Source organism: Drosophila eugracilis, unplaced genomic scaffold (genome assembly GCF_018153835.1).
Source record: "Drosophila eugracilis isolate 14026-0451.02 unplaced genomic scaffold, ASM1815383v1 contig_124, whole genome shotgun sequence".
In the NCBI taxonomy this organism is placed as follows: domain Eukaryota; kingdom Metazoa; phylum Arthropoda; class Insecta; order Diptera; family Drosophilidae; genus Drosophila; species Drosophila eugracilis.
Genome location: NW_024572029.1, coordinates 679,613 through 707,158, shown reverse-complemented (window position 1 = coordinate 707,158; position 27,546 = coordinate 679,613). Strand labels below are relative to the sequence as shown.

Below are 27,546 nucleotides of genomic sequence, written 5' to 3'. Positions count from 1 at the left end.
AAAGTCTGCTTGCACTTTCTATAATACTTACTAGATTTTGTGAACATCAAGTAAGATCTTTAAGAGCTTTAAATAGAAATACATATATCTGAAGTTTAAGAAACAGATCATGATAGCCTATATAAACCCTTAAAATAATCTCAAAGTTCTAACCAATTTTTGAAAATTACTTTTAAGAAGTATATTTCTTTGATTTTCCTAAACTCAAGTCGATTAAAGCTTCCATTCCCTGTTTTTCTTTAATGTTTTTATGTGGACATTATAGCTGTTGATGTGACAGTTGAGACAAATCGACTTTGACAGGCGGCTGTGCGCCAACAAAGGCAACAACAAAGCTGGCTTATTATGAGGTTTAAGCATTATGACGATGATTATGATGTTGCTGTGTTTGTTTTTGTTGCCGTTAAGGACTTCGACTGAATTGCACCTTGCCTTATTTTCAGAAGATGAAAGTTGAACAAGTGTCGGTGAATGATAAAAGTTGATAACATAAGGGGTGAAACATTAAAAGTTAAGTGAAAAGTTGGATATTTTAGGTAATTTAATTTATTAAAAAGATAAATAATAGTTTATGGTTAATTAATTAGGTAAATGGTATGTTTATTAAGAAGATAATATTGAAAGGGTATAAAAACATGAGAAGTAAAAAATATATAAGAAATATATATATTCTTTTATTGCTAGTTTTTTTCACACTTTAATGAAGAAACCTATTCTTTTGGTTTTTTTTATTTATTTTAATAACCATTTCTGCATCCAAAAATTTTTTCTGTGCATCTAAAACGTTTTCTTTCTTTTAATCAGACAGTCAAAGGACAACAATTGTTTGGCGTCTGCATCTAATCCCATATTTCTTTCTTTTGCGAAGGCTTTTTCTTTATCCCTTACGCATTTTAGTTGCCTTAGCTACAAGGATCTCCCCCTATATCATGATATATATATATATATATCTTTCCCATCTGTCACCTCTAGGAAAAGTGACCGCAGCGAAGGCTTTTGGACTGGTTAACACTTGATTAGTTGTGTCACCGGCAGCAGCAGCAGTAGCAGCATCAGCAGTAGTTGTAGCTTTCCTCTAACCTTCTCCTATTCTTCTCCTTTTTTTTTTTTCTTCCTGCCAAGGACGAGGTCCTTTTGGCCTGTTCTCCCCTCTCTTTTGTTCACCCCACGGGGGCTGCCTGTCCGTCTGTCTCTTTCGGTTGTGTCTCTGTTTTTCATGTTACTGTCGGCATCATCTGCTCTTGGGGGCAGCGACATGAATGCGACGCACTTCGACGACCTTTCATTATCTGTGCAGCCATCACCCAACCGCCCCCATCTACCTCCCCTCGTTTTTAACCAAGTTTTGTTATTGTTGTTTCTGAGCCTTTGTCAACAGTAACATTGTTGTTGTTGCTGCTGCTACTGCTGATGCTGCTGCTGTCAGCAAAGAGAAACCTTTTTTGAAAATTGCGTGAGTTAGTTGCAGCAGCAGGAGGAGCTGCATCAGCGAGACAGGATCAAAGAAGCCTGCATTTTTTTTTTTTGTATTTCTTCGTTGCCGCGCTTTTTTATCAGATACTCTTTGTCAGAGTTTATTAGAAATTAAAGAAAACTGTGACAAGCTTAATTAGAGATTGAAGTAAGGAATGAAGGGTTTTATCGAGACCTAAGAAAAGGTCAATCATATATTAATTTTTATTACATGAGATTATCCCTATGATTTCTTGACTTTAGAGAATTACAATCTTCGTTGTTCTGCCGCTGAACTTTTGCTTATGATTTTTTTATTTTGTGTGCGTTGTAAGTTTCTTTCTTTTTGTTTTTGCCTACTCTTATATTTTCTCTCGTATATTTTTTTTTTGTTAGAATGAACTTCCCTGCGGGTCGGCAAAGGAGAAGTGCGTCAGAAGTGCACTTCAGAGTTGGCAGAGGGAACGCAATGTGCAACAAAAGTGTCCCGACCCGGCCATGCCCCTCCCCGCCTCGTTTTTTTTTTTTGACGTCATCATCGTCTTGGGGGCTTTGAGGTCCTTTGTAGTTTCGCCGACTCGCTCAGCGACTCGGTTCCTTTGGCATTGCCTACTTGTAGGCGCACTAAAATGCGTTTATGCATAATTTTGTAGAGGGCCAAGACTCAAAGTTTCCCCATCCCCCTTTTAACCACCACTCCTCTATACAAAATCCTTCCGTCTTTCTTTCTTACTATTTTTGCCATCGCTTTGACATTTTCTAATTGCAGTGCCACACACAAGGCTGTGCGTCATAAATTATTATTAATTATTTCACTAAGCCAGCTCGAAAACAAACCCCTTTGGGGGTACACAATAAGAAAATAGTTGGGGAAATTAAGTTTGGAAATTAAAAGATAATAGATATAAGGCATGGTTAGTTTTTAGCATTAAACTTGCTCTCAATCTAGGTGATTGAAAGGATTAAGGTACATAAACTATTAATAAAAATAGTTCTTAACCTTAAAGTATATCACTTAATTAGTTAAATTAAATTTCTTAATGTGCATTTGCATCACCCTCTTGGTTTTAGTGTGTGTTCCACATATCGATTGCATTTGGGTAAATGCCCAAGTGGCAAACCAAACACGAGACGTCAAAGGGTTATGGGATGTGAGTGGTGTGTGGTGTGGTGTGGGGTTAAGAGAGAAGGAGGTTTGGTGGTCTGATGTCGCCTAAAATGCGTGCTTAAGTGTGTGCGAAAAGAAGGAATCAAACGCACACACACACACACAGTGGCAAAAACACACGCACAGGGAAAAACTCGAACCGCAAGTGAGACAAAACTCAAGGACCTCAAGGGGGTCGGAAAAGCCGCCCCGGTAAAGATTATTATGATGGAGAAGTCCACGCAAGTTTCTTTTGTATGTAAGCCTCTGAAAAACCACTCGACTTTCCCATACCCACCCCTTCCACACCTAACTTCACTCGAAGTTATCAACCGAGTTGACGGGGGTTCAACAATTTGTGGCAATCGGATAAAGGAAATGCAATGAAGATTTCAAAAACTTAGAATGGTGTCGTTAGGAATATGCAATGATAGATATAATAACTATAGTTATGAAACTGAAAAACTATCAAGTAATAAACTATCATTAAATTGTAAATTGATTTCATCAATACACGACTGTAAATGGCTTGGGTTGTCAGAAATGTTCAAGAATAAATCATTTTTCTACAATATGTAATGACACAGCCAAAAAAAGGTCAACGTACGACATATATATCTTGTAATTCTTTAACCAGAATTACGAAAACAAAACGTAAAGAAGATTCTCTTCTGTAGAATTGTTATATTGAAATGGCAATTCTTCGAACAGAGCTTGTAAAGAGCTACATTGAAGTAATAAGGTTGAGACTTTAAAGTAGGTTTCTTTCAAGTAAGATTTTAAGATTCATTTTTTAAGATTTAAAGAGAAGTTCCACTTAAATAAACTTATTTTGAAAAATGTATAGTGTTGACTAACTTAAAATAAATTTTTAGGTAAAAAATAATAGGAATTAATGTATATATTTCTAGGGTAATAGATCACAATGAACTTGTTGTTAAATTTAATGGCTTAAAAGCGATGTTTTTCCTTCGACGAAAATAAGGATAAATATGAAAAACTCTGCTGACCAGTGTTGGTTAATTTGATCTATTAGCCTCACATATTCACACATAAATCGCTTGCATTTTTCCCCCATCCAAGTTTGTGGTTCGAAATTCTTGTGAAGACAAATTTGTTGATGATTCTCATTGCATTTGTTTGATATTCGCTGACATTGAGATTTCAGTTTACAGTTTTTGCCCAAGGAGTAGGCGTTGCAGCCCACAAAGGGGGGGCGGCACAGAAGGGGGTAACGTCTCGGTTTCATATTCACTGTCCAGTGCCCCGCTGACGTTGGGGTTCGGTTGCTGTTATTGCTGCAGTTGCAGTAGCAGCACAGTGGGAAATTTTGTCATTTCTTTCTTTCATTAAATATTATTTAATTTTCTTTATTAGTTATTTTTGTTGATAATTTCTAAAATCTGGTATTAAGACAAAAAAAAATAAAAACTATATTAAAAAAAAGTCATAAACAAGAAATCTTTGGGTTCTCTAAAAACTTCAAATTAACCTAACAAAAACTCAACGTCTCAAAAAAAAGACCAAACATTTTTTCTAGTGTACTGCACCCGTTGCAATTGCTGCTTGCCTTCGCCTTCTTCATTATTTGTCTTCTGTTTTCCTTTATATTTTTTTTATTATTATTTTTGTTTCGCTGTTTTTGCCTATGTGTTTTTCCAGGAATTCCGTCACTGATACTGCCATATGCAAAACAAAAAAAAAAAAACAAGAACAACAAACTAAAACTACAACAAAAAATACAATAAAAAAAAACTACACAAAATAAGTTCGTAAAAAATGATTGCTGCATTTTTCACAACGTCATTTTGTGGAAAATAAATGCAAAAAGAATGAATAAAAAAAAGAATTATTGTTTGTTGTACAATAATTTATGCAAATATTGCAGACGCGTCCAAGAAAAGAAACTTAATAATTATGAAGAGGGGTGCCGGCCAAAAAGCAGAAGGGTTTCTTCAGTGGGGTGAGGGGTTACTGACCAGAGAGTCTGCTGTCTGTCATTCAATCATTCCGTCCGTCGGCCAGTCAGCCAGTCAGCCAGTTAGTTTGTCATTCTTTGTTGGCTTTTTTTCAGAAAATTGAGCATGTAAAAATGGGTTTTTTTCCTTTTGGAAATTTAACTATAAACCTTTTACTTATTTATTTTTAAAAATATAAATAATATTTTCTAATATAAGTTAAACCTCCTCCTCCTCCTGACTTGCTTTAATTTCTTAAACAATTACTTTCTTGTTTATGAGTTTGATTTTATATGACAGCTTTCAAAGTAGAGGCTTAACTCCCACTTTTCATTGCGGTTCTTGTTGTTTTTGTTGTTTGGGTAAAACTTTGTTTACCTTTCTTCGACTTCCTTAACTTGTTTGGCATATTTTATATTTGCCTCGTTATGGTATTTCCTCGCCCCTTGGCATTCCAACTATATCTACTACTTCTCCTTCTCCTTCATATATAAACCCTCTCGAAATGGAGAGATGCCGTGACATTTGTCCGTTTATCCCTCAGTTTCGCCCCGTCAGTCGATTGCCGTCTAAAGTTTCATAAATTCAACGAATTCTGTCGCCCAGACTGAAACCAAACCACAGCACAAATAGATCTACAGCAAAATTCCACGAGTTTCTAATAAAATATCATCACTTTGGTTGAGAAATTTTTGAATTAGCGGTTGATAAATAGGAAAAAATAGGATTTTTGTATCATTTATTAAGTTTACTTTCGTGATTAAAGTTAAAGAGCGAATGTTTAAGATGTAAAAAAATGTTAAAGAGATTGTTTTAAATTGTAGACTTTATTCATTTTATGAAGATGTATGATAGGAATTTAAAAAGTTAGAGATATATATTTTTTATATTTTATACAATGGGTTTTACTTTTTCACAGTGCTATACTATCATTGGGCTATTGTTACTTTCATGATGTTGTATTATATTATAGAGTTATACTATCATAGGTTTATATTATCATATTAGTTGTACTTTTGGTTGTACTTTTATGAGATTATCTATCATAGGGTTATACTGTCATGATCTAAAATTCTGATAGGTTTGTTCTTGTACTCATGAGGCTATACTATATTGGTCTTATACTTTCACATCTTAATAGTATCTACTTTGCTCTTTACTTACTATAAACATCTTTTCCGTCTAGCTACCTATTTCCTTTTTATAATGTACTTATTCATATTTATTTTGTAAACCCCCTTCAACTTTTTTTTTCGATTATTATTGCATATATTTATTGTCAACATTTTTGCCCGTGCTATATTCTACATAAATACATATGTAATCAATTTTTTTTTTCTGTCACGCATGGCGACAATTGCATACAAGTGGATGGAATTTGGTCGGTGTCCTTTCGGCATGTCCTTGTCCGTGTTTAGTTGTCCTTATCGATGTGCGATGTGCAAGAGGGACGGAAGATGGATGTGGATGTGGATGTGGACAGAATAGACAGACAGACAGACGAGACAGATAAAATAAATGGAAAATGCGCACAAAGAAAACGAAATTAAAAACGCAAGACGCCAAACCGAGGGACGACTACGAGATATATATATAAATATACCAACAACAACAACAACAACAAGAGTTGAGTTTTATATAGCAGACTTTGGAACCCCTTTTACACCTTCCTCCCCTCCTGCAGTTTATATACCGCCTTGTGCCATTCCCATTCAAAATACCTCATTCTCCTTCATTGCCTTCGCCATTTTCCCCTGCCTCTTTCCTTTGGCATTTCCCCCGCTGACATTTCCCTCCTTTTTTTCCTTTTGCTTTTCCTTTTGCAGCAAAAACAACAACAACAACAACACACGACGCGTTTCACCTGCAACACGGAATATGCAACTTGCCACTGTCGAGGGTTTTTCAGTTGTTGTGTTGCGTTGCGCTGTGCTCTGTTTTATTTTCATTTTTATTTTTTTGTGTGTCTTCTTCACTCCTGAAGTCCTGGGCCTCTAGGATTAACCCCACTGACGGTACAGGGGTTTACAATTTTTTTTTGTTAAATATTACAAGGATTTTTAGAACTTTAAACTTTAAAGAAAAATGTACTCATTTTTACTGATGTTTTTCTTAATACTCAAATTGTATATCTTTTTATTTCCATTTTAAATGGATTTTCTAAAATCTCATTTATTAAGAGAGAAGCCTTTTCCTCTTAGCTTTTTGTTACTGCAACATTTTTCATATTGCCACCTTTTTTTTTATAATTCTTAATAATTTATTAAGTCTGTAGTTTAAACTTCTTTGATGAATAACAAACCATTTAAAAAAAAAATTGCAACCTGCAATTAACTTGGCAAATCATGGCACTTTCCTTCTACACAAGGGTTAATAAATATGTGTCGATTGTATGGCCAGGGGTGTGGGGTTGTTGGTTCTGCAAAGGTGGGGACGGGTGACTAGGTGCAAAATAAGGGCGGCGGCGTGGTGGGGTTGTATCTTCAACTGTCTGCAGTTGCCTCAACTGTTGATGCAACACACACACACACACACACTAACACATCAAACAGCTGTGCAGACATTTTAAGCAGCCTGTCGTCATTGTTTATGGGAATTGCATATGTATGTGCCACACATAAATATATATATATATATATATATATTTATATATGTAGATGTAGAACCCCTAGACATTTTCTAGACTCACGCTTCTAGTACGAGTATCTATCAACAATGCGTCTCGCCGTCTGACTTCAGTCTGACTCCCCGTCTGGATGTCTGGCATTGGTTTAACTGTCTGTCTGTCTTTCTGTCTCTATGTCTGTCTTTCTGTCTGTCTGTCTGCCTGACTTCTGTCTATATCTAGAAACCCGTCCGGATTTCCCCAGTTTAAGGCCTTCTTTCTGTCGGTTTTCTCTAGCCTCCAAGTAAGGCTTATCAGTGCGTGGCCTGCCCCATCCGATTTCCCGGCAATTGAACTGATCGTTTTTGGTAGAACCATTTAAATTCTCACAGGTTTCCTTTCAAATGAAAATCATGTCTTAATTTCCTTAAACTTAACTATATATTTGTCTTTAATATAATTTTTAAACCCCACTAGAGACTTACCCCCTTTAATCAGGAAGCTATAGCTAATTTCCCTGCCAGTTTCCTGAGCATGTGCTTGAACTTGAACTTTGAACCTACTTATGCTTGGTAAAACCAGCAGCAACAACAATAAAAACACCAAGGAGAAGTTAAAAGTCGGAGGAAAAATGGAAACTTTTTCAATGCCACAACCACAGACACAACTGACAGATGCTGCTGCTCGGCATTTTCTTACTCTTCAGCAGCCATCAGGCTTTTCTTTCCTTTTCCTTTTCCCCTTTCCGTTCCGTTCCGTTTATATATATATAAGTTGCGGCTGATTAAAATATGCAAAAGTGCAGACTGAGGAAAGATGGAGGAGAAGTGATGACGTCAAACAGCCGAAAAGTTGTTGGGAAATTCCAAAAAAAAAAAAAACAACTTTATTCAAGGCTGGAGATTCAGAGGCATTTGGCCAAAAATACTTCCATGAGTGTTTTCATTTAAATAAATTATTTATAACATATTGATTTAAGATATTTATAATAATAATAGTGACATACGAAAACAAGATCCTTACTAAGCTTAATAATTATTTACTACTTCTTCTTAAATAATCTTGGATTTCCTTTAAATTCCCTTAAAATTCCTTTTTCTCCAGCTCCCCACTGCTGAAAGACATAATTCATAGGTTGACTTTTGGCGTTCACTGTGAGCTACGTCATAATTAAGCGCGCCTGCCACATGTTGCAGAGGAAAAGTTTTCTCTTTATGTTTGTGTGTGTGTCTCTGTGTATGTGTTAATTTCACCAAAACATTTTCCATGAGAATATACTTGTACGTGTGTATGTGTGTGTGTGTGTGGCACTTGAGGCAACAACGCAGACAGTTAACAGACTTTCCGAGACAACAACAACAACAACAACAACAACAACAACAACTATAATAGTCGACTATGTGGCATTGCCATTCAACTTTTAACCCCCTAAAAGAGGAGCCCCCCTCTTAACCTTCCAAAACATTCCTCTTCTTTGCTGAACAAGAATAACATTCATTTTGGGTAATTAAAGTAGTGAAAGTTTCAACCAACACACACTCAAACACACATTTACACTTGTGACATTTGGCATAGCCTACATTTAAGCTAAATTTGAAGACAAATTTGATGCGTAATTAAATTAATTCGAGGAGGGCTCAAGGGGCATTCAACTTTGTGTTGAAAGTAAATTTGAACTTCTTCAGCTGACTCTGACAAACATGATTAAATATTCTTGTAAGCTTTTGTTTTTTGGTAAAAAGGAAATTATAGACAAATTTCTATGCGAAATTTTATATTTTTCGAAAATTAAGAAAGTTAATAATAGTTATAAAGTTATAATATTTCATTATTTAAATCATTCAACTATTAATAAATTATCCTTTATTCCTTTCCAGCATATTCTTCAAAATTCCAAATTTCAACGAAGAAGAAAGCGTGTAAAACTCAAAGAGAAACCAGCAAAAAGAAACCAAAAATCTAATGGCAAACAAAATTCATACAATACGCAATCTCGGCTAATCGAAAGGCAACTCTACCAAGATCAACTCTAACCAACAAGACGAACACGCTACAACTCTGGCAGCGCTCTCTGGCTAATAATATACAAAAGAAAAAGAAAACAAGGAATCAATTTGAATATTCTCTCTATCCCTCTCTAATCACACACGCACACGCATCTGTCTCTCTCTCTCACACACACACACACAAACACCCACAAATTCAACCAACTGGACCAATTAAATGTTTATGGATACAACAACAACAACAACATCAACAACAACATCAACAACCACCACACAAAACAATTAGATATCACAGAATATTTAACCAAAATCGAAGTAAAACAATTTGAGTTTCTTGGGGCAACAAAACTAAAAAAAAAAATAAGGTAAAAACTTTCGAACTTGGAAATATTTTCAAATTTTCGGTAAAGCCCCATCAAAAAGGTATAAATAACAGTGTTGTAAAACAGCCTCCAAATTACTATATTTCGGTGTGCGAAAATTACAAAAATATTTACAAAAAGGCGCAGAAGATAGTCTCAGATCAGTCAACAAGAACAACAACCGGCAAACAACTGCAGCGACAACCAATAACAACAACAACAACAACAAGTACAGCAAATACAACAACATCCTGCAACAAACAACAATCCAAAATCGACGAAGACGACGGCCCCCGACAAAAATCAATTGGAAAATTGAAACTTATGGATTGCTGGACGGGTAACGCCCGACTGGCGAGTGTTTTAGTTTAAGGTAAGTTTAAATATCTTTTAAAAAATGTTTTTTAAAAATCAAAAAAAAATATATAAATGCATTCTGTGTCACGATTTGCAGACATTTATTTAAATGTTAAAAATAATGCCCAGTTAGTTTTTCAATTTGACAAAACAAAAAAAACTTCCAAATTCCCAACAAAAAAGTGTAGTTTTCATGCAATTAACCACACAGGGTGTCTTAACCCCTTAATGCCCCCTGCAATTGCCTCCTCTCTTCTTGAAAAAGCATCAAACAAAGGCAAGCAAAAAACCACAATCGGGAAAAAAGAGACTGCAAAAAGTATTTGCGAATTTTTTTTTTATGTTTTATTTTTTTGAAGGCCAAGGTCGCCGCGCATATGGGATCATAATGAGAAGAAGAAGAGGAGGAGGAGGAGAGAAGCCCAGCAGAAAAACGGGGAAAAAAGCACACCAAAAAACATTTTAATGCATGACAAAAGTTTTATTTTATTTCATTTCATTTTTCTTTTTATTTTATTATTATTTTTTGGCTTTATTTGCTTCGTTTTTTACTCTTTTTTTTCTGTGAGTTGATCGAAGCGGAAGTGAGCGACGTCGTCTGCGCTTTTTTGACAATGGGAAGTGAATGCTAAAAGATCGGACAAAAAAAAAAAAAAAATAAAACTCTGAAGTTTGGGTGTGTTTGTGTGTGTTTGCTGTCAAACAATTGTGTGGCCAAACATGGCGCTATGGCTTTGCCTTTGGCTTTGGCTTGGCTTGGCTCAAGTGAAGGTTTCTCATTTTAAATTGAACATTTTTTGTTGTTTGTTTGTTTGCTCAATTGCGAAATTGTTTTAATTAGCCAACCATCTAGGTGTGTGTGTCCATGCGTTAATTGCAGTTTCCAAAATTAGCAAAAACACATAGAAACAAACGTCAGTCGTCATGTTGTTCATGGCTGTCAAAGCCTCTTTTTCCCCCCTCTTTGATTGACAGCAGCTGGCCTGTTGTGAATGGACGCGAGTGTATGGGTTTAATTTTGGGCATCTGTATGTGTGGCGACAACCCTGCCTTTTCAGCACAGCACATCTAATGGTCGGTCCATTATTATATAGTATATGATGTATAATATGCTATACATATATATTGGCATGTGTTATAGTCGAAAGGGTTAAGCATTTTCTTTGTTATGGCCTCTAATTTCAAAGTTGGCTTCCTCACAAATTCCATTTTTTTTCTGTAGTTCAGGGTTGCTTTAGATATTTTAAGTACAACCCTTGGTTTTCGATAAATAATAGGTTTATTTAATGAGGGAAGTAAGGTTTTTTCCCTATTTTTCAGAGAGTTCTTAGACTTTTTTTGAAACAATAATGTATATAAATTGAACAGTCTTATCTTAGATGAAAGAAGTAGAATGTTAAACCCATTTTTCCTAGTTTAAACGGGTCACCTCTCCTTAGACAAAAACAAACCTAACTAACTTGAAAGTTGCAGGTAATCTTTGAGCTACTTAAAAGGTCTGTCATGGTGGAAAAAGAAGTTTTCTTCTTTTGGATTTTCTTAGTTCCCAGGGTTACGAATTGAGGGAAATGCCATTTCCCATTAATAAAACGTTAGCACCCGTTCGGTGGGCCAAGTGCAAGTTGTGTTGGCCAGATGAGGCAGACAGAAGACGACGACAAAAAAATGAAGGCCTAATTGATGAAACGGCAAAACAAAAGTTATTTCTATTGATTGAGCGGCGGCGGCGACGGCGACGGCGAAAGAGTTTTGCCAAAGTGAAAATGCAGCTGACGGAGAAACGGTCGCTTACATAATTATGTGCAATTTATGCGCAACGTGACAAATCAATTTTCCTTTTTTTGCCTCTCCGTTTTTCGTTTTTCTCGGCACTTGGCGCTTTTCTCAAAGCGTTGACAGCCAAACAGATCTCTCTCTAGAGTTTTCGCACGCTCAATTGTTGGCCAGAACCGTTAACATGACTTGGCCTAAACCAAAAAAAAAAAATAAACAAATACAAATGGCTTAAAAGTAAATTAACTAAGATAGAAGTTTCGGTAAAACAAAGTTATAATCTTATTATTTTCAAATAAATCAGTGTTCTATTTTAGTAACATTTTTTGATCTTGCTTTTCGAGCCACTTCCGCATTGTGCTCTATTTTTTATTACGCATACGCCGCGTGTTTGCGTGTTAAATTTTTATTTTGTTTTCTTACTGTTCAAATATCAAAACGCACGCGGCTGCATTCATGAGTTATTTTTTATGTAATGCACACTATATATCGCTTATATACTATATGCTTGTTTTTTTTTATCGAAAATGCGTGCTCAGCTAAGCATTGAAAGCAAAATAAGAGGAAACGAACGAGAAAAAAAAATAAGCAGCTGAGAAAAATAAAATAAACAGAAATTGCTCACGACGCAACAACGTGCAATTTGTAATTGTTATTATTGTTGTTGTTGCTGTTGCTGTTGCTGTTACTGCTGCCACGCCCAGTCCGCCCACACGCCTTTGTGGCGCCAGTCGCAGGTTTGATTTTTTTTCTTATTACGGAAAAAACTGAACTCGAAACACACCAACTCACACGTCAGTATGAAAAGATTACAGCACTCGAAGCTAAAGAAAAAAGATACGCACTTTGGATATGCCGTTAATTATTATTAATGCAACCCGATCTGCCCAGGTGTTTTGTTCATATATATGATATATATATATATGTGGGTTTTATGTATTTCGATAATGGAGCTATACTATAGACATGTTCTTCCTACTCGAACTTATAGGCAAATTGCAGCTAATGGGCATGTAAATCGTTTTAAATAAAATATTGACAGGATTGTTAACCTTATAGACCTTAGTTGGATTGGGCTGGGTAACAGGAAACTCTTTTTGTGTAGTTTGATTTGAAATAGGACAATGAATAATCAATTAACTGAAAGAGAAGGCAATCAACTTGCGATTGGATATCTTCTTGATTAGGTTTTGAAATTACCCGCAAATGGCAGATATTTTTCAATAAATTTTAAAGCAAACGGTAAATATTCAAAAAAATTTTGCTCTTACAAATCAAAATTCGACAGAAACTTTAAGAAAGGGGCACACTAACTATGGGAAAAACAGCCAGAAAGACTATTCAGAGAAAGGGTAACACTAATTAGAAGAAAAAGGAAGTTAGAACTATATAAAATTTCACGCAAAATGGGAAGTGATTAATGCGACGACCTTAAGCAGACAACAAAGGAACTTTTAAGAGAAATGCATTGTGTAAGAAAGAGAAGGCTAGGGCTAGACTGCACGAGAGAGAAAGACGCAGTGAGCGAGTGCGCATGCAATAGGAGCATGGTCACCCTAAAATGCATTTCAATGCGTGTGAGTGTGTGTGTGTTTGTGTGGTGGGGGGCTGGCGTGTGTGTTATCGCTGTGGCATTGCAACAACTACAAACTATAACGCAATTATATGCAATGCCCCAACCTCAAACCTCAAAACCACCCACCCACTCACCCACCGCCCACTCATGCCTAGCGCCATCTCGCTCGCCCTCTCACACTTTGGTCCGTAAAATCGCATTTTGCGTGCATCAATTATTGCGCATTTCTCAGTTGCGTTGTTCAATTTTTTGTTGTTGTTGTTTTTCTTTGGCATTTTTGTTTGTTTTTTTTTTGCCCCCTGTACTTGCTGTTTTTTATCTGACAGCCGCCTTCTAATTTACACAACAACAACAATTACTATTGTACAATTATAATGCATAACATTGGCTGAACAAGTAAGGCAAAAAACAACAAAAAAAAACTAAATTTAAAAAGAGAAAAAAAAAAACAGAAGGAAACACCAACAGGTCTTCTATTATTTTTTAGGGCTGCATAAAGTAGATTTTGCAGGATAGTAAATATTAGGTGGGATAAATAAATTATAAAATACTTTATTTTTGGATAAAGAGAAAGAGCTTGCTACTTCCATGAAATAATATTTATTTAAAATTTCTTATAATTTATTTTTACTTCAAATATTATAACAAATTTCTGTGAATAAGCATTAAAAAGCTTTAATTAATTTTACTTAAATAATTCCTAAGTTATTTTAATTATTTTATTTTTAGTATATTTCATAGTTTTGTATATATATATATATATATTCTTGTACAATCAAAAAGTTATTTGTTCAAAGCAAATAAAAAATTGCTATGTGAAATAGATAAAACTTCGCGGAAACCCCTCGAGTGTTAGCCGGAAAACCTTGAAATCCAGGGCTGCCGTTGTAGTGATTTCCCACTGATTTACAACTCCAGCTTGGCTTTCACATTTTCCCTTCCCTACCCCCCGCCGCCCGGAACACATTGCGTATGCGTGTTTTTTCTCTGTTTTTTTTTCTTCTTATTTATTTAGTTTTTTTTTTGTTTTTTTTTTGTGAAGAGCTGAACTGAGAAAGGCGTTGTGTTTGTGAAGTTGCTGTGTGCTGCACTTTGCTGCGTGACACATTGTGTGACTGACTTTTCAACTAATAGCAGGCAGGAACAACCAACATGCAAGCTGGTGGAAGGGGCAAGCGGGCGTCGTCTGACCCATTGGCAATTAACATTTCGGACGGAGCTGAAATTTTTCAGTTTTAGTTTGGCCAAAAAAAAAAAAAATTGTATATAAAATACTATAAAAAAAAAAAGTAAAAAAAAAAAAATAGCCATATCTGATCGTGGTCGGGGCTCCGCTTGCGTGTTCTCCTTCTGTGTATGTGTAATTGTGGATTAATTATAGCCAAGGACCCCACAAGATACAAATAAAGATACAAAGTGTATCTCTATCGCTCTCCATGTGTGTCTGTGCAATTTCCGTCCACAGAACAAGGTTAATTCAGTTAGCCATTGTTGCTGCTATAGTTTTTTGTATATTTTTTTTTGTTTTTTTTTTAATTGCTCCCAGAGAGTTACATAATCATTGCAGTTGATGAGCACACACACACACACAGCTGTATTTAATTTTTATTATTATTTATATTTGTTTTCTGTGTTTTTTATGACTATTTAGAAACACTTTCGACCGTCAAAAAAAAAAGACGGAATTAAAAAGCTGTAGAAAACCCGTTAGGCTTTTTTTCGCTTCTTCTGGGTGACAATTTCTGCGCCTTTTTTTTGTTTTTATTTTTTGGCCTTTTTTTTATCACTTTTGATTCGAAGTGTGTGGTTGTGTGAGAGACAGACCCCTTAGCAAATTAAAACACAAATTCGCATTGGCATAACCGGTTTTTTTGCACACTTTTTACTTTTGGTCTTTTAGAAATTGAGAAACATAAAATGGCCCACAAAGAAGGCACTTTATGGCGAACTTTTTGAAGAGAATAAGAAATATATTTTATAACTCTTATAACTTTGAAATGCCAATTATTTCATTAAACATATTTTTTAGATAATTATTTTAGAGACAAATTTATGAACTGTTAATGCTTGACTTTAAGTGTATTTTAAAATTCCATTAAACCATAAAATAAATATTCATTAAGGTTTTAGAAGTGACAAAATTACCATCAATATCTCTATTGTATCTTAAAAGTGAAATGTCATAAACTTATTAAAAATTAATAAGATACTGTCCAACCTTTATATCTGGCGACCTGTCAGCAGACAGCATTAGAAACGAAAATTTCACCAAACAGAGGCAGAGCATCATCGACACGCGTTTTGACTTTGACCATTGCAAAAATGTTTCCCATGACTTTGGCCGAAAATGGCAAGCCAAATAAAGTGAAAAAAAAAAGAGAACTTTCGAAAGTTGAGACAGAAAGGCGAGAGGAAAGCAAAGAAGCGGCAGCGGCCACAGCAAAATGCATAAATTTGGCATAAATTATGCTCTCACCTAGGCATCTCAACCCCCCGTTTTTTTTATATTGTATATTTTGTATATTTTGTATATTTTTATTTTCATTTTTTTTTTGCACTCCACCCCCTCACGACTGTGAAGCGTTGAAAAATGATGGCAAGTTGCAAATTGCGAGGAAAACAAAGTGAAGGATGGGGCAGGCGTGAAAGATCGATTGTTGGATCGCGTTGTTGAATTTGTTGCTAAATGCGGGCGGGTTTTGATCATTTGTAGGAGGAAGAAGAAGACGTAGAAGAAGAAGAAGAAGGAAGGAGTTTCAAAGACTAATGAAAGAAATAGGGGAACGAAAACTATAACTCATGGGCGGAGCAAGGGAAAGGAAAAGTTTTAACCTAACAGAATTAAAAGCAATTTAGTATTGTTAATATCCCTGAATTAATGGGGGAACAATAAGAAGATGTAGTGAAAGTTAGAGAAGGTCAAATGAAAAATCTAAAATGAAAATCTAAAAAATATTTTTAAATGGGTTTTTGTTATATTTTAATAGTGACTTATGAGTCAAAGCTTTAATATATTTGCTTAGTTAAATAAAATGAAATTATTGAAAATGTTCTTTTTTTATTAAATATAACATTTCATCATTAAGTTAATTTTCACTCTATATATCCCAAATATATATATTTAAATCCAAAATCCAGATTAACTTTCCTATTGCCAAAAGTATCCCACATTAATTAGGCGAAATTCGCACTGAACCCATGCCATTTTATCAACCCTTTAATCAGATTCTTTCGATGATTAATAAATTCTGTTTCTATGCCTAAATCGAAGCGACAGCAAAGAACGAATAAAAAAAGAATTCGCGAGTCTAATGAACTTTCGTTCGCCCCATAAGCCCCAAAAATCGCAGGGTTCAATGAACCTCAGAAACTATTTTTTTTTTTCTTTTGGGGCTGAAAGAGATCAACGACACGCACTAAAATTACAGACAGAAAGAAACAACAACACACATTTCGTAGGCCTGAATTCGCAAAAAAAACGAAGAGAGGCACGCACAAAATGCTAAAGTCAATGAACTCACACGCATAACCAAAATAAAAACAACAACAAAACACAGGCAGAGAAATTCGCGATCGCAAAAAAGTGCGTAGCCAAAATTTTGCGAGATCAACGCACGCACCAAAAAAAAAAGAAAGAACATATAATCAAACCGAAAATGTTGCCAAAAAATCGCTGGCTGGCTAGGCTACCTCTCTTTTTCGCTCTGTCAACATTTTTCAAAGTCAAGTTGAAGAGCGTGCGAATTATATAGATTTGCTTTAGTATTCGCGTATCTGTGTGTTTGTGATACTTTTTTTTTTTTTAACTTTGCCAATTCTCTCGCTTATTTCTAATCTTTCCTTTGCTCACTCTCTCTCTCTGTGTTCGCTGCTTACGCAATTTCGCATGTTTGCCAAACACAAAAAAAAAATCAGTAAAAAAAAAATGGGCAGAAAATATCAGCAAGATAGAGGCAGACTTTTTTTTTTTCTGCTTGTTTCGTTTATCAGTCACACACTTGTCATATTTTATATTATATTCGGTGACAAGAATTTTTTGAATAAACCATATGATGGTTCTATAACTAACTACAACCTATATAGTATATAGGAATTTCAATATAACATTACTAATATTTTGTTATCGCTGAAAAAGAAATACTGGAAAAATGTAGAAGGCACGTTTTCAGCACCTCAACGCATGACATTTGGCGGAAATTCAGAAACAAATTTATAACTCAAAATGTTTTGTAAGCTTAAACCAATTATGACAAATTTGTATAGAAAGAATTCACAGAAATTGCTAAATATTTGCAACTTTATTTCCCTATAAAATAGTTTTTTTTTTGGGAATTCTTTCGAAAGAATTTACATCTAAATCATACTTTTGACTTTTTATGATCTTTTAAGCCTTGCAGTAATACTGAGATAAAACGGAAGTTACGTAAAAATGTGTTTAAATGAAATGCCATTTTAAATTAACATATTTATGTTATTAATTTATGTAGTTTATAAAGCAAAAAAGGTTAAAGATCTTGAAGTTTTTCTTAATTTGCATCTTTCAAGAATCTAAAGTTCATATAACAGCATTTTTGGCATCTCACTTTTGGCATTTTCCGAGTATTAAAAATGTATGAATTGCTTTTCCTCCTCTACACACTGCCAGCTGTCATGGCAATGACTGCAATTTTTTCGATGCGTTTTTGCGACCTTCTGACCTCTCTCAGTTGGATAAAATAAATAGACAAACGATAAATTCATTAATCAATGACAAGAAAAGAAAAAAACACACCAACACACACCACATTTTCTCGCTTGCCAAACATCATTTTCCAACTATGCAAATTTGTCTTCCGCAAATAAAAAAAAAAAAAAAAAATGTGTGCAAAAATTCCAAGTTATATATATATTTATAGGAAAACATATGTTGTTATCTGTTTCTGTTTGATTTCGTATGTGGGTCACATACTATTGCAAAAATGGGTGAAAAAAAATTCGCACGCACTCATAAACGAAATCAGTTTGTGGAGCCGGCTGCGTAGATTGCGTATACGCAATGTGTGTCAAGGACAGAAATGTGCGAATTTTTTATGGGCCCCAAACGTTGCTGCTAGCTGGCTCGTCTGCTACCTATCCCTCTCTCTCTTTCGCGTTGGCTTTTAGCGCTGAGAAATGTTTAATTTTCCACAAAGTCTAAAATTAAACCCAAACGTCAGGAACAATAATAAAAAAAAAAAAAAAACTGAACAAAAAAACATCAAAGCACCTACTGAACTAATTTGTGTGTGCGTAGATAGCATTGAATTTCAGCTGTGCGACAAGCAGACCCACTAGAAACATTTTTTGTCTGCCATTTCTCGCTTCTTTTTTTTTTATTTTTGCAAAGTTTATTTTTCTGTTGTTGTATTTTTTCGCAACTATTCGCAATTCACGCCCACGGTCAAGCCAAAGGTCAGGCCAGTTGCCAGTTACTCTAAGCCCACGAAACAAATGAGCAATGAGTGCAAACATACATTCAAATCCCCAGATGTGTGTTTCCCCAATGAGTTTTTTTCTATATATATATTTTTTTTAATTTTCTCTTTTTTTTTTTTATAATTTTGCCATGGAAAATGCTGCATCAAGAAACTGTTCGTAGTATGCCCTCGGAAGAGGATTGAAAATGAGTTTGCTTAAGAAGTTTTTTAAATATGAGGGAATCGAAGGGGTCTACATTCTTAAAAGAAAACTGGAAAGGGTATTTATGAACAGGAAAAATGTAGGAGTTACTTTTTGATAAGCATTATGATATTGATAAGATTGAAATAAAGATTTAAAAATACGTTTTAGACATGGATTATTTGTAATAAATCATTAATCGATAGTCTTAAATATTTAAAACATATGCAATATACATTAAAAATAAATAAATATTTAAAACAAGCTTCATTAACATAATGCCTTGAAATCTGTACTTGACCCTTCTTTTTAGTGAGAGTATATTTTTGCACACACATTTTGCTTAGAGTTTATATGTACATGTGAACTTGTATCCGCGCTTCTTGTATGAATGTATCTTTCTAACTTTGTATCTGAGCAGCTGCTTCTGGGCTTCGTCGCTCCCTGTTACCCCGAATTCCCCAAAAAATTTCCCCTGTTGCCTATCTTTGCTGTCAATGTGTGTCAAATTTCCAATTGGGTCGCACGCACAAGCTACTTTGTTGTTAGTATTTTGCGAATTTTGTTTTTTTTTTTGGTTTTTGGTTGTCTATGTATAGGTTTGTGTGTGTGAGTTTTCGCGAGCGCGTTGATCGCGGAAACGAAACAAAAACCTTGCCCACAGAGTTTGTAGGTGTGTGTGTGTGTGTGTGTGTGTCTATTTTTTGTGTGTTTTCATATGTATGCGAACGCATTGCGTAATCGGCGTGTGTTGTACTCTCTAGCTCTTGCTGAATTTTCTGCTATTTTTTGTTGCTTCTTTTTTTTTTTTGGACAGCAGCTTGACAACTAAACAAAGCCAAAAAAGACAGCAGCACCCCAATAAAAAAATAGTTAAAAAAAAAAGAAGAGCGAGGGACGCCTAGTTGGGTTAACTTGGTGTCTTTTGCCTAGTTAGCGCCTTCAAAAAAAAGTGCAAAAAAAATCACACATTCATATGTAGATGTATGTAGATATGTTTGAAGCCACAAAAAGCAGTTAGAAGTCAAATGGCGCAAGAGCTAAGCAACAAGCTAAAAAAAAAGCACGTTGGAAACCAGAAAAAAGTATTCAGAGAAATTGGAAAACCCACGTTTTGACAGATATATGATATAGCCCAATGATCTTGGCGATTCCCACACAAAAAATTAATTCATATAAATTTTAATAAAAAATATAAATTTGTATTCAGTTTCAGAAGTTTTTACTTTAGTAAGTTTTATTGGGATTATGGGATTGCGATAAAAAATGTGGTTAAAAGGATTGATTTTACCCCAAATTCATTCATTCATTCATTTTAATACAACATTTTAGGTAAAGTTTTCAACTAAAAACCTTCCAATATATATATAAGAGCGATAGTAAATATTTAAAAGAAAAATTTAATTCAATCATGCTTTTTTAATACCAACAAAATGCCTTTCTTTCAATCCAAAACATTTCAACCAAAATCAAAAATACTTCCCAAAAAAGTAAATGTGTCAGTGCGTTTCATAGCTTCTGGCTTCTGTCAGTGTCTTTTTGGAGCGTCATCTAAACTTTTTTGCCAAGCGCAAAAGCGTTCATAAATTGTTATGGGCCACAGCAAAGAAAAGAAAAGAAGAAAGACAAAAAAAAAAAATGATGGCAATGAAATTGGATGATTCAAATGAAACTTAGATGATGGCGATTAAGGTGGTTAAGTCAGATGGTTCTGGCCAAAAAAGTTTTTACCACACGAAATATTTGTAGAAAGTTTTAACTAAATGACGAAAGTAAATTAAAGGCATAGATAAGACATCCTTGGTTAGAGAAACAACAGACATTAGAACAGATTGCCAAAGATCAAAGAAAGTTCTTTCCTTGGAAGTTTGTAATTATGATAGATGAGTTTTCTTTTAATCTTTTTTTGGTTAAAGCAAAAGAAACTCCTGAAATATCCCACTAAATAAATTAAACGTATTTTTTAAACAACTTAAAAATCATAGATCAAAATTCTTTGATCTTTATAATTTCTATCACCGAAGAGAAGATTTTGTTCTAACTTCCGTAACTTGGGTTGACTTTTTCAAGCTTCTTAAATTCGTTAAGCCAAACTTTAATCTACTTTTCTGTGAGATCCTTAAAAATACTTCAAAACCAACCCTATTCCTATAATATATATATGTATATAATATCTTCTGTGCAAATCTTCTGCCAAACAGGTAGAATGCAAAAATTCTCCGAAAAAAATATCCCGTAAAAAAACTAAAGATTGCCAAAAGGCAAAACGCCAAAAAAAATATATGTTTCGTGACATAGGCAATCAAATAAAAAGAAAAAAAACTACAAAAAATAATAAAACAAACTGACTTTTGTACAGTTGTTTCTGGCTTGTTTCTTTTCTAATTCTCCTTCGCCCCTCTTCTTTTTCTTCTATGCGGAATTGAAATGTTTTTTGTTTGCCTTTGCGAAATTAGCAGCCGCACACAAAAAAAGTTTGCGAATTTTTGCGTTTCTCTAGTTTTTTATTGTATTTCTTTATTTTGTGTTTTTGGGTAACGCACAAAAGCGCGTTGAGAACGCAAAACACAAAAAAAATATATATATAAAAAAAAAAGAAAAACGTAGAAGAGCTGTCCCCGAATTTAGGTCAAATGCTCAACGTCGTTTCTGCTTGCCGATTGGCAAAAAAAAAGTTTGCGAATTTTTTTTATTTCTGCCTCTGCTGATTTTATTTATCTTTTTTTTTTTGGGGGGCTTTTATGCCTGTGTGTGTGTGCGTTAATGTTTTATTAGCTATTGTTGATGTTGTTGTTTTTGGTGCTTAACTAACGGTTCATCAAAATGATTGCACCCGCTTGGAAACTAACAAAAAAAAAGAAGAAATAATAAAATAGTCGGGAAAATACGAGGAACGCAAGAGGCAGGCAATCTACGAAATAAAATGCCATAAAATTGCCTTAGAAAATCGTTAGTGTTTCTTTTTTCTTCCATGTTGTCTCTAGCGAAATGTTAAGATCTCAATGGTTTTAATTATAGTATTTATAGGGGACTTTTAGATGTCGGTTGATCAGTTTTTATGTTTTTAAGCTTGGTAAATAAATTAAAAATAAAACTTGAAGAATGCATTACCATTAATGTTGAGTAGTTTTTAGTGTGTGATTCGAAGTCCTATTTCTTTATCTTATTAATTAGCTTATTTATCAGTTCCCTTGATAAAACACAAAAACTTTTGTCAAATCTTATTTATTTTACCTTCCATTGTTTACATAAATTTAGTACAATAATTTGTTACTGTAAGTTTTTGGCAATCACTTTGTATATTCGTCTGTGTATCTTCTATTGTTCATAGAGTTTGGATGAGAGAGACAGAGGTGTCAGTATTCTGTGTGTTTGGTGTACATTGAGTGCTCGTTTAAACAATTACAAAAATTGAACTAACTGACATTCTTCCGGTAATTACATATAGATATACATGGTAGTATTTGGTATGAAGTATGAGTTATAGATTTATGATTTCGATTTTGAGGGCTGGTGCATCATGAGACGTCGGCGGACAGATCCGATGGCCACATCCCAATTGTGTGATGCCTTCAGATTCTCCTCCTTGACCAATCGTTTGACCTTAGAAGCGGAACTCTTCCGTTTGTTAACCTTCTTCCTCTGCGACTTCACGACTCCGGAAGATAGTTTTTCCGCTGTCATTTTCATGGGCTCTACACTCACAATTTTCGTTGGTTTTGTTCGATGGTTTTTTCCATGTCGCCGACGCAATGATTTTTTCATCTCTACACTGGCCATCGAGAGGATCTGGCGTATAGACTGGACCCGCCTTACGGCCTGAGGTGTAAGATTTCGGATTCGGCGACCGGACGAGGGTGACACTCTTGTAAATTTACGATTCGGTGCCGGCGGCACTCGCATTGCTGCCACTTTGGGTGGCAGATCCAAAAGATTATCATATTTGGGTCGCTTTTCGATGAGTTGAGTCTTTAGACGAGACGGTTTCGGTGGCGGCTTGTAGGATTCCAGGGTATAGCGCGTCGTCCGCTTGCCACCCACTGTGGAGCGCCCTAGAGACCAAAGACCTTTGCTCTCCTTCTGGAAGGCACGGTAGATCAGGTGACGTGGCACTGGGATAGGCAGCTCGGCATGCCGTTGCTTAATAGGATATAATTAAGGAATTTTTAATAGTTTAAAATAAATAAAATTGAAAATGAAAAGCCTTTTAATTTAGTCTTGCAAACTTTAAGAGTTATGACCAGTAAAAATTTACATCTGCAGGCAATTTCAAATTCCAAATTGGCTTATATAAAATGAAAAGTTGAAAGGTAAAACCATAAAGTTATGGATTTTTAAGGCTTGGTTTGGGGTCACCTTTTGTTGGGGTATTGCAAAATTTTAAAAACTAATCAAGTAATTAAATTTAAATGATAAATATTAAAAAATTGAAATACAAATTTATGAAATTATTGACGTTTGCTTAAGCTATTTTGGATCATCAGTTTATATTAACCCTTAACCCTTAGTTGTCCACATCAATTCAAAGATATTTGCGTATAAAATAGGTTTAGTATTCGATATCTATGCCTAGTCTTAGGATTATTCCCCTGCATATGGTAGTTTTTTATCCAAACTTCCAAGATAATCTCACCGAATCGTATAGCTCCCTTTGTCTCATACTAAGTCCTGGCCAAGTTATAGCGGCTCGCTCTAGACCTTCATCGATGCTGCAATTGTGCATTATGCAAAGTTCACGAACGCAGTTATAGAACTGTAAAGGATTGGCATCCCGAGGCTTGAAGCGGCTCAAAGCCTTGATCAATCTAGCCCGTTGCTCTCGTTTCTGGTCTTCGGTAGGTTCTGTGGCATATGGTTGAGGTGTGTGTCCTTCTTGGTCCTTGGCCATTGCGATTGTGTCCGAAATCAAGATTCACGGGTCTAATAAAGCGCACTTTTAATTTGAATTCGAGAACTGTTTTTGGATTTGGCTCAAAAAACTGACCGGATTTTTTAATGACACATTGAAAATTTTAACTCGTATATAAAAAAAAAAAAATCAAAAATAAATTCGATGTCTATGTCTTATCCGGACCAGCACTCTGAATAAAATGAAGTGAGGAGGGCTGACACATTGAGAACTAAAAGGCAGCGACTACTTGGTGATACAAATTAATCAATCGAGTTGGGTAGAGTTACCTTTTTAAATTTTATATCTTAAGTGAATAAACATTAAAGAAGAAGGAAGTTGTTGAATAGTTGAGGAAATGCTACCTAGGCGCTTTTCCCATCGAAGTTGACCATAAAAAACAAATAAATAATTGTTGGGCAATAATAGATATAAAAAAAAAGTAAAACCAAGTGAAGTGAACAGCTGGACACAATGGATCTGCATACATCGATGAACAACACTGAAGAAGAAAAAAATCAATAGGTATAACTGACAAAAAGATCGATTGATTTAAGATTGAAGTAGAAACGGAAACGACTGACCTATCTGAACATCGAAACTGCAAAAGAAAATTAAGGAAAGGACTGTTAAACCTGTACTTCCTGTTGATAAGAAAGTTCCATAACACTTTTCAGATAAATACAATGTTGTATATCTTTAGGACTTTAAATATAGATCTATGTATAAATATATCCAATTTTTAATAAATACTTTGTAGGACTTCTAAAATTTCAAGATCAAAACCAATATCAAATTATTTGAAATTATAAAATATTATTTAGGGAAGTTTTATTAGTAAACGAGACCCTTTTAACCCCTTTCTCCCCTTAAAAGTTGTTTGGATTTGTGGTGGCTAAAACTAAAAATGGCTGCCAATGGGTTAAATGTGCCAGTAGCGCGCCCTCTCTTTTCTTCGCACTCTAGGGGCACTATTTCCATCCCGCACAAGCACACACCAACACACATACATATATACGCACGGGAGGGTTAGCAACCCTTACCGCTTGTACATATACATGTGCATGGGTTTGTGTGTGTGTGTGTGTGTGTGTGTGTAGAAGTTCTCACCCTCAAAAAAAAAAAAAAAAAAAAACCGAGGCATTTGTTCGACCATTAAATGCGTTCAGCCAAGAACTACAACAACGGAGGGGTAAAAAAGGTGGAAGAATAGCTAAAGGAATAGGAACAGGAAGAATAGTGTGTATTTCTCTAGTTTTGCTTTGTTAGTGTGTGTGCGTGTGGATGAGTGTGTGTGTGTGTTTGTGTTTGTAGATGTCCTTAGCTGAAATCGAGCTACCCCTACCCCATCAAAAATATAACATAAGGGAAGGAGAAGGAGCAACCGACACACACACCACGCCTCCTCTTTGACCTACACTGTAAGGAAACTGAAAAGAGGGGCAAATGGTATCTTAAAAGCCTAGTATTCATGCTCACAAAAGAATACCAAACTGCTGTAAAAAAAATACCAAAAAAAGACAGCTTACTTGTAAGAAAACCTAGTCTAAAGAATATCGGATCTAACCAAAACTTAGACCAATTCTTTTTACTAAAATATCAATTTAACCTTGAATGTATTTTTAGTATGAATCAAATCAGTTTTCTTTTGACATATATTTTCCGTGCAGTGTAGATTTTAGAGCCTTGTCTTCGGGCTTTGCGTGTTTCGATTGTTGTTACTATTGTTGTTGCTGTTTTTGGGGGTTCTCTGTAGCGATTTTCCAACAAATATTTGGACTATTCGTAGACATCCAATATGCATGGGCTTTTCTTGTTTTTACGTTTTTTTTTTTATATTTTTGTGCTAAAAGAAGGCCAGAAAGAGAGGGCTATAGGCCGGAGGAAGTGCAGGGCGGCCATTGAAATGAAGTTATAGTACAGGTAAACATATATGCATATATAAATGCACTTGCCCGTATATATATATATGTAGTTGTATATCTGTATATATGTATCTCCCTTTTTGGCCCAACGAATCGCTGGAGCGTGCAGTGTGCGAGGGAGATGGGCTGATGGTAGGGTAGGGGCAGTGGGTAGGGTGTCGTCATGTCTCGTGTGAAAATATGTTTTCTTTCATCTTTTTTCCCCCATTTTTTCCTCTTTTTTTTTTTTTTTTTAATTTGCATTTGCGCAAAAAGTGCAAAAGTTGACACACGCAAAACTCGGCAGCTTATTAGTGTCAATGTGTGTTTTTGTCACTGTGTGTGTGTGTGTGTCTGTGTGGGGATGCACATACGCTATATGTATATATATATATATAATATATATATATGCGTCGCCATTTTGCTGGCCAGTTTACTCATTTTTTGTTTGTGTTTGTGTACTGCCCATTTATAATTTTATTTGTATTTCTCCTTTGACCCTCTGATGCCCACCTACTCCCTCCCCTCCCCTCCTCCTTTCAATGCACTTAATGAAATTCTTTTTTAACGTATTTTCTCTGCCATCTCTTTCTCTCATTGCAGGTGAGTGGCGCTTTTTTATTTATTAATGGATTTTCCATTTACCCTTAAGAACGTTTTGACACAAGGATTGGCGGCCAAGGGAAAAGGCTTGACGTCATCCCAAAAAAAAGTGAGGTACAAAAGCCAGAAGTTGCTTTAAAAAAAACTGTTAAAAATATTGGGGAAAAAAGTCAACTAATTGGAGTAGGTAAGGTATTAACCCATGTGTAAATCAATTGGAAATAATTTGATGTTTTATGAAAATGGAATTGATCAAATGATTCCAGTTAATTGACGTTTCAGGCGGCGATGGTGTTTATTTTTTTGTTCCTTTCTAGATGACTAACGTAATGGTTTGTTAGGTTGATTAAAAGTGGTTAGGGGAAAGGAGAATATCTTCTAGTTTTCAGACCTTGGAAAGGTCCCAAATCTCAATTTAATTTTAGCCCCTGCTGTGTTTACTCACTGTCAAATGTTTACTAATTATATCAGCCGTCAAAATTTGCTGCCTCATCTGTGGAACCCTTCCTTTCCCCACATTTTCACCCATTTTTTTTTTTATTCTGACTCTCATCATTTTTTGTGTGGGCTGCAAAAAAGTTGCGAGTGTCAACAAACAAATCCAACAAAGAGCTAGAGAAGTGTGGAGCTTTTTTTTGTTAGTCGTCTTCTTGCAATCGAAAGACTTGAAAAGTAAACAACAACAAAGTAGCAAAGTAGTTGGGGAAAAATCAACAGAAAATACCCATAGAATATGACAATGTTGTGTGGGGATATGTGAAAAGCGGAGATGATTTCAATCCGATGCCAACTAAAATGAAGACTAATAATATCAAGAAAGGTAGATTCTGCAGCGATCGTAATTTGAAACGTGATGGGAGGTTACACGGGAAATAAAGAGGGATACTTTAAGGTCCCTAAAATATTTATTAATAATATAAGAACAATATATTTAACAAAGTCTAAAATCGAATTTCTAGAGATGTTAAATTGTTTTAATAGTTAGATCATTATGATTAGAGAATATTTTTTCAGTGTGGAAATGATTTTCTATGCCTCTCTTCTCAGATCTTCTTTTGGGGGCTGCAAGTGTTGCCCTTGTGGCATTTTCCGGCATGACGGATTGAGCCCAGCTGCATCCCACTATTCCTTTGTAAGCACCTACATCTTGGCTACGAAAGCTACTTGGCAGCCTCCCACTGATCTTTGCTTCCCAACTCGTTCTTATCTGGAGTTACTCTTTCCTTTGAAATTAATCTAAATATTCGAAAAAGAAGATCAGCAACGGTAGATGAAAGA

At 35.1% G+C, this 27,546-nt stretch overlaps 2 protein-coding genes across 3 annotated transcripts in view; one reads left to right on the top strand and one right to left on the bottom strand.

Annotated features, from left to right (window-relative positions):
• Positions 1-27,546, top strand: part of LOC108102888 (sex determination protein fruitless-like) — a 123,644-nt gene that overhangs the window by 10,064 nt on the left and 86,034 nt on the right. For both annotated transcript variants that reach the window (XM_017208091.2, XM_017208087.2), the window contains exon 2: positions 9,040-9,903. The gene's annotated coding sequence lies outside the window, so the exon portion shown is untranslated. The remainder of the gene's footprint in view (positions 1-9,039; positions 9,904-27,546) is intronic.
• LOC108102890 lies at positions 22,083-26,209 on the bottom strand. The gene is made up of 2 exons (XM_017208093.2): positions 23,507-26,209; positions 22,083-23,013 (listed from the first exon to the last, which is right to left on the bottom strand). The coding sequence occupies exons 1-2, from the start codon at positions 23,759-23,761 to the stop codon at positions 22,363-22,365; spliced, it is 906 nt and encodes a 301-aa protein (XP_017063582.1). The 5' UTR covers positions 23,762-26,209; the 3' UTR covers positions 22,083-22,362.